Source organism: Brassica oleracea, chromosome C9, assembly GCF_000695525.1.
Source record: "Brassica oleracea var. oleracea cultivar TO1000 chromosome C9, BOL, whole genome shotgun sequence".
NCBI classification, from domain to species: Eukaryota; Viridiplantae; Streptophyta; class Magnoliopsida; order Brassicales; family Brassicaceae; genus Brassica; species Brassica oleracea.
Genome location: NC_027756.1, coordinates 22,288,734 through 22,297,757, shown reverse-complemented (window position 1 = coordinate 22,297,757; position 9,024 = coordinate 22,288,734). Strand labels below are relative to the sequence as shown.

The 9,024-nt window shown below is 35.7% G+C and overlaps 2 protein-coding genes and 1 long non-coding RNA gene across 3 annotated transcripts; all 3 read right to left on the bottom strand.

Moving 5' to 3' along the window:
• On the bottom strand, positions 1 to 907 carry LOC106317058. Its single transcript, XR_001265046.1, has 3 exons — positions 757 to 907; positions 445 to 664; positions 1 to 87 (listed from the first exon to the last, which is right to left on the bottom strand). It is a non-coding gene; the product is annotated as an uncharacterized LOC106317058 (long non-coding RNA).
• Positions 908 to 3,563: 2,656 nt separating this feature from the next.
• LOC106313748 (protein SPIRAL1-like) lies at positions 3,564 to 4,760 on the bottom strand. Its single transcript, XM_013751648.1, has 3 exons — positions 4,618 to 4,760; positions 3,837 to 4,117; positions 3,564 to 3,769 (listed from the first exon to the last, which is right to left on the bottom strand). Exons 2-3 carry the CDS (start codon positions 4,101 to 4,103, stop codon positions 3,692 to 3,694), a joined length of 345 nt encoding a protein of 114 aa, XP_013607102.1. The 5' UTR covers positions 4,104 to 4,117; positions 4,618 to 4,760; the 3' UTR covers positions 3,564 to 3,691.
• Positions 4,761 to 5,117: 357 nt separating this feature from the next.
• LOC106313759 (cell division control protein 48 homolog B) lies at positions 5,118 to 8,146 on the bottom strand. The gene is made up of 10 exons (XM_013751661.1): positions 7,865 to 8,146; positions 7,729 to 7,773; positions 7,560 to 7,615; positions 7,208 to 7,357; positions 6,919 to 7,123; positions 6,578 to 6,844; positions 6,209 to 6,507; positions 6,029 to 6,119; positions 5,882 to 5,959; positions 5,118 to 5,633 (listed from the first exon to the last, which is right to left on the bottom strand). Exons 1-10 carry the CDS (start codon positions 8,021 to 8,023, stop codon positions 5,172 to 5,174), a joined length of 1,812 nt encoding a protein of 603 aa, XP_013607115.1. The 5' UTR covers positions 8,024 to 8,146; the 3' UTR covers positions 5,118 to 5,171.
• Positions 8,147 to 9,024: the final 878 nt, after the last annotated feature.

Here is a 9,024-nt window from a genome sequence, read left to right as displayed (position 1 = left end):
TATATTTCTTGACAGCCTCTCTGTTTCAATTAACAACACTCTCCTTGTGCTCCCTCCCTTCCTTTCTTTTTGTCTTCGACAAAGTAACTGCAATAACAACAAAAAGAAAAACTATACCTTTATAACCATTCATCAATTGATTCGACAATCTTAGCAAAGATTTATGCTTTATTGAAAAGGGTCCCTTTTCTCAGAAACCGTAAACCATTGACGGCGTGGCGTCTACAGAAGAAGAGACAGCTTCCAAGCTCAGTAATGAAGTGCTATAATTTTAAGAAACAGATCCATGGAAGAGAGAAGAATGAAAGAGTTCAGACAAGGCATGTCTAGGTTTCAAACAGATGAAATGAAAAGTGAAAGAAACAAAAGTAGACTACTTTTCTATGAATTGTAAAGTATAAAAATCTTCATGAAATTGGAAGGTGGTCATGTGTGTTTGCTTACCGGAATTAATTTTCCATCAAGGAGAAGCATACGAACCCCCATAAATTCACCGGATTTCTTCACATTCCAAGATTCCCGAATCTGAAGAGACACACTTCAATGGTGGATCTAGAACGAACGGCCTACAAATCGGCGAGTCACGTGTTTGCCGTAACTGAAGAGATGATTTTGAGCTGCCGCGGCTTGTCGCAGCGTTGATAAAACGAACAGGGGACTCATCCTAAGGATTAAAATGAATTGTGCCAGGAATCAGCAAACGCAAGAAAGAAAATCAATATTTTATCGAGATGCATATTGATGGAAAGACTTTACCTTTGTGAATTTTGATGTCAATCGCACAGCTAGCCGCACAACCAACAATCCATCTGCTTTTACTGATAAAAATTAATTTGAGGTTGGTTTCATCAAAATAACGGACGTTTTACCATAAAAGAAAAGGAGGTTTTCCAAAAACAGAGGTGAAAGAATCGGCAACGGACATGGAGAAGTAGAAGAGGCGAAACATATCAACAAATCAGCATCTCAAGTTTGGGCCTAACAGGCCACACGATAATTTTGGAACAGATAAAAAAAATCAGGTCCAACATTTTCATTTATGTAGAAATGTTCTAATTCGTTAATATTTTTTAAGGCTTCATATTCACCTTTTAGTATAGGTTAGATATTAGTTGTCATAAGATAATATTGTTAAAATTATATACTATTTTTATTTTTCTTACAGCATCAAAAAGCCTTCACATGGCTCTGATTTCAGGTGCATAAACTTTTTTTTTATGTTGTGTGAATTTGAAATATTATATTATTTTAAATATTTAATCTAATATACATTTGCAATGCATGAAAAACTGAGAAAAACCAACGTATTGAAGTTTAATAAGAAAAAAGTTGACAAACTTTGAAATGTGAATTTAAAAGACTTGAATATGATCTAAATGAAGAAGAGAGAATATACAATGAGACAGAAATTGAATTTAAATTTAAAATTTAAAAAAAATCAAAATGAGGAAGACAGAAAATACATTGAGAAGCAGAGAATTGGGATATCCAAAGTTCATGATTTCATTTTCTATGAGTTTAACTATCGTTTTATTGTCACATTCAAATATGACATTTTGGTTTGGATTAATAACATGTGGTGTTGTTAATTTAGTATGATTTAGAAGTCTAATTCATTAGTAACTCATAAATGTTACTAATCATGTATAAAAACAAATTTAAAAATTAATTTGATTTATCATGTTATTGTAGATTTGTAGTTGCGTTACTATTTTGACTTTCACTCGTTGTAAAATAGTTAACTAAACACTTAATGCAACATCAAGGAAAAATTCCATATTTTTAAAGTTAAATTATAATTTTTATTGATTTATTTTCGTCTTACACTCTTTGTGCGTTGGATTGCTATTAGTAGAGCTTAACTCTGCTTCTACGGATGTCATACACTGATTCCTTTATCTCTTTCCAGCTCCTAAGCAGTAACCTTCGGACCTCGAATAATCCAAGTCACTTGTGAACCACATCATTCCCCTTATATCACTTTACCAATTTTATATGGAGTTTCTTATTTTGAATATATCAGAAGGTTTGAGGTCAAAACCCATAATTTTTTCATTCTCAAAACCACAATACGAAATATTAGTTTTATCCCAACAGTTACTCAAACCGAAGACCTCTAAGACAATAGCTAGAATCCTTTCCAATTGCGTGGTATTATATGGTCAAGTTGTCTCCATGCTAGTATCTCTATTGTTGCCGCATGACGCATTGACATTTCTTCATTCTATTTATTAACTTTAGTCCATAAACTTATTTGTTTCTGATAAACCAACATGCTACGTCTTATGGAATGTTTTTTTAAAAGAGACTTTGTTTATTTTAAAGCGGTGGTGGCAATGGGATCTGCTGTCATGTTCGAGTTTTCAAGTTGATGTTTCCTTTGTTGGTTTTTCTTTTATGGATTTGGTATAAATGATTGAGTTATTCTTGGGTGAACCTCTAGATTCCCCAGCCAATAGGATTTCATTATTTCAAATTCGATATCTTTTAAAAAATGAAACAAAATATTATCAAGTTATATTTTGTTTTTAAAAGAAAAAGTAAAAAAAAAAATAGCAGCTACAGAAAAAAAAATTAAAAAAATCTTTTTAACGTCACCAGCAAAACACTAAAACCTAAATCCTAATCCCTAAACCCTAAACCCTTGGGTAAACCTAAATCCTTGGATAAAACATAAACCCTTGGGTAAACCTTAAACCCTGGGGTAAACCCTAAACCCGTGGGTAAACCCTAAACCCTTGGATACATCCTAAACTTTAAATAAAAACACTAAACCCTAAAACTCTAAACCCTAAATCCTAAACCCTAAATCCTTGAGTGTTTTAGTGTTTAGTGATTTTGATTTAGAGTTTAAGATTTATCCTAGAGTTTAAGATTTATCCTAGAGTTTAGGGTTTACCCAAGGGTTTAGGGTTTAGGGATTAGGATTTAGGGTTTAATATTTTGCTGACGACGTTAAAAATATTTTTTTTGTAATTACTACTATTTTTTATTTATTTCTTTTTATCTCTTAATTTTAAAAAGATAATATAATTTGATAATATTTTGTTTTTTTTTTTAAATATAGAATATGAAATAACACAATCTTGTTGGTTGGTGAACCTAGAGATTCACTCTAGGGAGTGAACCCAAGAATAAGTCTAAATGATTTGTCTTTGTTTCCAAGAGTTAATTACAATGAGTGTTTTGATCTTGTCTCTTTTCTCTGGAGACTATGCTGCTGGAGCGTCCTCGTGTTGTGTCAGAACAAGTAGGCCATGCTTGGGATCTACCCGACAACACATTTGGAGCTGCATATGCAAGAGTCATGGGACCTAGAAACTTCTCTCCCTTCCGCCCCTAAGATTCATGGAGACACATGAGCTGGCTTACGTAGTAACACGGGCGGGCACGTAAAGTTCACGACTTGTGGCACACTCTCTTCATCCTCCCTACGAATCTTATAGGTGAGTCGGATCTAAAAGTCACGGAGTTCGGCAACAAGAGAACTTGCAAGCTTTTTCTTGATTCAAACTATTTGGAACACTTTTCATCAGAACATTACAAAAGAAACGACGGAGATAGATTGACAAGAAACCGACTTCTTATCATTAAAGGCTGGGCTCACATCAAACAGTTTTTATAGTGTGCGAATGCAACAAGGAGACAATGGATACGCATTTGCATTACACATAATGTTTTTTTTTATACTTTACTTGCCACCAGTGAAAAGATAATCCAAGGATGATCCACCTCCAGGAGCTGCATGGACTTTGGTCGAAGGACGGTCCTGCAAAGAGAACCATTTCAGAGAGAGTAACAAATCATTCAAAGAGGAGACAAAATCAAAAACATACAGTGAGGAAGTTTCCAGTGTTTTGCCCTTCAGCTCGAGCATAGTTGTTAACAGGAGTTTTGATACCAGCAGGTATCTGCTTGTTGACCTCTGCAGGCTCAACGCTGGTAGTAGCGGTGGTGAGAGCAGTTGCAGTCACAGCTACAGGTGCTTGTGCTGGTGGAGCAGAAGGAGCTGGAGCGGGCTTAGGAGGAGGAGCATCACCACCACCACCGAAGAGATAATTGAGTGAGCTTTGACCTCCACCACAGCTGTTTCCACGACCCATAGATAAAGAGACCTCTGAAACCAAGAATCCAATAAAAGACAAATCGTGACTTGATAACTATGGTATTATAGCCAGACCAATCTGGAAAGACCGTTCAAATTTTACAAGTGAATGTTGCTTATAGGATCATAGTTTCTTTGTATTCACAATCATAGATACATACTATGATCCCCTCCTCCTAGAAGATAATAATCCAAAACCAGAGATGCTAATTCAAAATCCACAGCTCAAAACAACAAAAAGAGGCAAAACAAATTCATGATTCTCGGAGAATCTTTACGAGAAAATGACAAGCGCTTTCAATCAGTGGACGAAAACCTGTTAATCGCCACAATCAGATCTAAAACAAGCGAAATGGAATCGAAATTCTTGAATCTACCGAATCTCTATAGACCAAATCTCCACACTGTAATCCAAGGAGGAATCTACGAGATCTAGACTCGCTTTACGACACCGGAGCTACGAATACAAGTTATACGAAGAAGAAATCGATCTGAGAATTTGAGAAACTAACCTTCCGGCGAAAATCGCGATCAGATCTAGATGAAGAAGCTAACGGAAGGAGAGCCTCAGTAAAACTGACTACAGTCCATAAGCAAACCAGTCTATCTATATAAGCTCAACCCGGTTCCGGTTCAATTGATCGCTTCTTCGGTTAACCATCAATTTCAAATGTTGATAAATGAAAATCGACTGTTTACATCGAAATATTTGAATTCAAAATTACTGGTTTTCAAAACCGGTCAATTAATACGTAACTATTTTAGAATTTGGATTGGAACAAAGCTACAATTATTCAATCGGTTTAAACTTCCCCAGTGTAATTAATTATTGGTGCTTTTCAATAAATTTGACGATTTCTATGGTGAATAAGGTTTGTGGGCCATTCACTTTTTATATGTAATGGCCGGTCTCTTTGTCATTGTTCGAATATTATTCTTTGCCGTTTTTATACATTTAAAAATCTGAACTTTATTTTTTCTGCACTGTTGAGAAAAAATATGTGAACTTAGAAACAAAAAGATACTATATTGAGAATAAAAAAAAAAGAGAAGGCTTTTAGAAGATTCATGTAGCAGCAGCTAGTTCACCATGTTTAGTCTGCTTCAAGTAAAAGTTTCCAGCAGCAACCAACATTAAGCTCAATACACCAACCTTCCATGACAACCCTAACCCCAGAACATTGGAGTGATTCACTTTCTTTTTCTCAACCCGAACCGTTCTTGAATCCGAACTCTTTGACTTCCTGAATGATGCATAAGTCTCAACTTCTTCAACCGTCAACGCAGGTTTAAGCGACTTCTTCGCGGTTTGGAAATGGCGGTTGAAGACACCGCTCGCTGCAATGTTTTCTCTAAGCGACACTGTTCCACTTTCTCTGCATAGACCCTCCAGCTCTGCACCAGTAAAAAGTTCCGTCTCCTCAGCCATTTTTCTGAGGTCAACATCGTCTCCTAGTCTCATGTTGCGTGTATGCACTTGCAGTATCTCTAACCGAGCTTCTACATCAGGCGGTGGGACATACAGCACCTAAACACACACAAAAAAAAAACATTTCAAAGAGAAGGTTAACAATCCGTTTTACTGATCAAAGTGAACCAATGTGAGGACTTAGACCATCCAATGGATTATTCTTGTCTTTTCAAAATAATTCTATAATGGAGTTAGATTGTATTCCAAAAAATAGAGTGAATAAATGAATTACTCTATTATAGAATAAAAAAAGAATAAGGTTAGTCCAAACTCTATTTTAGAATGAAAAATAGGGATGTTCTTACGAGATCGAACCGACCAGGTCGCATTAGAGCTGCATCTACTGCATAGGGGCGGTTTGTAGCAGCCAGGACAAGAATCCCCTGAACCAAAAACACATCACTATCATTGTAAACCAATAAGGGCATCAAAATCTATGAACTTTTGTGTACCTTTGCTTCTTCAAGACCATCCATTTCGGTTAAGAGTGTAGACAGAAGTCTTTCTCCAACTGTTGAACTATTGCTTGACCCCTCATCACCTCTACAACGACCCACCACGGATGTAAACATGTTAAAAGAGTCTATAACACAAAAAAGCAAGAATTAGGAGAGAGATAAGAGACAACAAACCTTTTACAAGCGACAACATCAGCTTCATCAAAGAATATTATACTAGGAGAAGCAAGTCTAGCTCTTTGAAACGTGTTCCTCAATAACGCTTCACCTTCTCCAACATACATAGAGAACAGCTCCGCGCAGCACAAGGAAAAGAAGGAAGCTTGAGCAGCATTTGCAGCGGCTTTAGCAAGAGTTGTCTTTGAGCAACCTGGAGGACCATGGAGGAGTATTCCCCGCATCGGCGATATCCCCACCTTTGTAAACGCAGCTGAGTGTTTGATAGGCCATTCAACAGCTTGCTGGAGCTTTTTCTGTCCGCAATAAAAAACACATCAGTCCCAATGGAAGAGGAAGACAACAGCATTGTAAAAGCTATTTTACCTTCAAGTCTTTAAGACCACCAACGTCGTCCCATGTCACTTTAGGGATCTCAACTGTGATCCCTCTTGTTATACTTGGACCAACCACAGATTTTGCAACCTTGAAGTCTTGTGATGTTAAGATAAGAGAATCTGAGGATCTTTTGCTTGCGGATATGGTTGCTTCACGACATAAAGCTTCCAAATCTGCTCCAACAAAACCGTTGCAAGACGTTGCTATGGCTTGCAGATCGAGAGTAGGATCTACGCTAACTTTCTTTGTGTACAGCTGAAAAGAATAGCAAACATAAACCTCCAACTTAAGCACCAATAGGCAAATCCCATTTAAGAACTCAATATTACCTGCAGGATTTTTAAGCGATCCTCCTCATTAGGTGTGCTCACTTCAACTAAAGTATCAAACCGCCCCGCCCTTCTTAGCGCTGGATCAATTGCATCCAACCTATTTGTGGATGCTACAACAACAACTCTTGGCGGAGATGATGAAGGTTTGTTTGAGTCCATGAGTGTAAAGAGCTGAGAAGCAATACGAACACCTTGCTCTCCTCTACATTTTAGAGAAGAAACAAATTTATTCTCAATCTCGTAAAAACTATAGGATTAACTAACAAATAAATGAGTGATACAATACCTAGAACTACGCCGAGGACAAAGAACGTCGATTTCATCGATAAAAATCACAGATGGCTTGTCTGAACCAGCGTGGGAAGAAGCCTCAGCAAAAGCTTCCCTTAAGACTTTCTCGCTTTCTCCAGCATGAGCTCTATGCACTGAATGAGGGCTGAAACAGAGCATTGCCACACAATGACAAAGCACATATTAGCTTTCACCTATTTCCTCCATACCATACCATACAATGTTCAAGAAATGGCTAGACAGTGGTTAGGCGTCTTATAGATTATAGTTCAAATCCGATTTGCTGACTAGACCCATTTTTTGAACACTCGTACCATATATTATACAGAAGCTACAAAGAAAAGTACCTTAAAACAGTCAAATGCGCATCACATTCCTGCACAACAGCACGGACCAAACTTGTCTGCAAGAAAACAAAAGTTGCAATATACTCTAATTAGCTTATGTAAGCTTACAACTTTGATGAACCCAACAGAGTTTTGTCTGAAAAGTTTCAAGCTTGGAAACAGAGTTTACCTTTCCGGTACCAGGAGGGCCGTATAGGAGTAACCCTCTAGACCACTGCAATGACGAGTGAAAAGCAGAGGAAGATAGATTAATAAACAGAACAAGAAACACAGAGAAGCTGAGTTGAGGTGTGGATGTGTTTTACTTTGAGGCCAAGAGTTCTTGCTTCGAGAGGGTAGCGAAAAGGGAAGATGATGAGTTCTCGCAGCGCTTGCAAAGCCCTCTCGTTGCCACCGATCTCTGCTTCCGCTCGCCATGTATCATCGCCGACGATGTTATCGCAGCCACTGGTTTGGGTCTCCATCAGATTGGGGAGGGAAAGAGACAACTAAAAAGAGCCAAACTTTGGGGTTTTGCAGGGTTTATGCGCCGCCGGGGCACGAGAGACGGAGGGCGTTTTCCGGCAATTAAAAGTTAAAAAAAAAAACAAATTATAAAAAATAGTGTTAGGGCTTTTCTTCTCATGTGATATTACAATTGTGCCCTATCTTCCAAGTTCCAAGTAGTTTAATACATAACTAGATCTTGATCCGCATAACCGTGCGAGTGGTTATTTTTATTTTTACATAATTAATAGTATATAATTTTAATATATACCATATTAATAATTGTTTAATATAACATTTTAAAATAATAATTTTATAGTTCGCATGCAATAATTTAATTTATTTGTTTAGAATTGTCAATGATAGCATATTTTTAATTATATGATACAAAGGTCTAAATTAAAAGTCTTATTAGTTAAAGATAAAAAACTTAGTTGAAAAGTATTATATTAAATTAATATATCAATATTAATACAAAACTGTACATGAGTTTATTACAAAATTAATTAGATATTTAAAAGGTTTATTTTAGTTAAAATGAAACATAAATTTATTTTTTAAATAAACACGAAATTAAATAAATATTTAAAAGTTATTTTAGTAAAAAATGAAATGTACATATATGTTATAAATAAATAAAAAAAATTAAATATTTAAAATGTTTATTTTCATGAAAAAATAAATATTTATTTTTATTGTAAATAAAAAGATATGAAAGATTTTATCCAGATACAATTTCAGATAAAATATATGAATATCTAATTATTTTGTTTGTTTTAGAATAATTTGATTAATTCAGATATTTATAAGAAAAGAATCATTTAAATAACTTTTTAAGGGTGGTCCTAAATAAAAAATCACACACGGATTGAATCGTGATTTCTGTTTTAATATTATAGAAGTTACGCTGAGAAATTGGATTATGGGTTGGCTTACAAAAAAAAAAGTATAAGATAAACTGAAATATACAAGTCATACA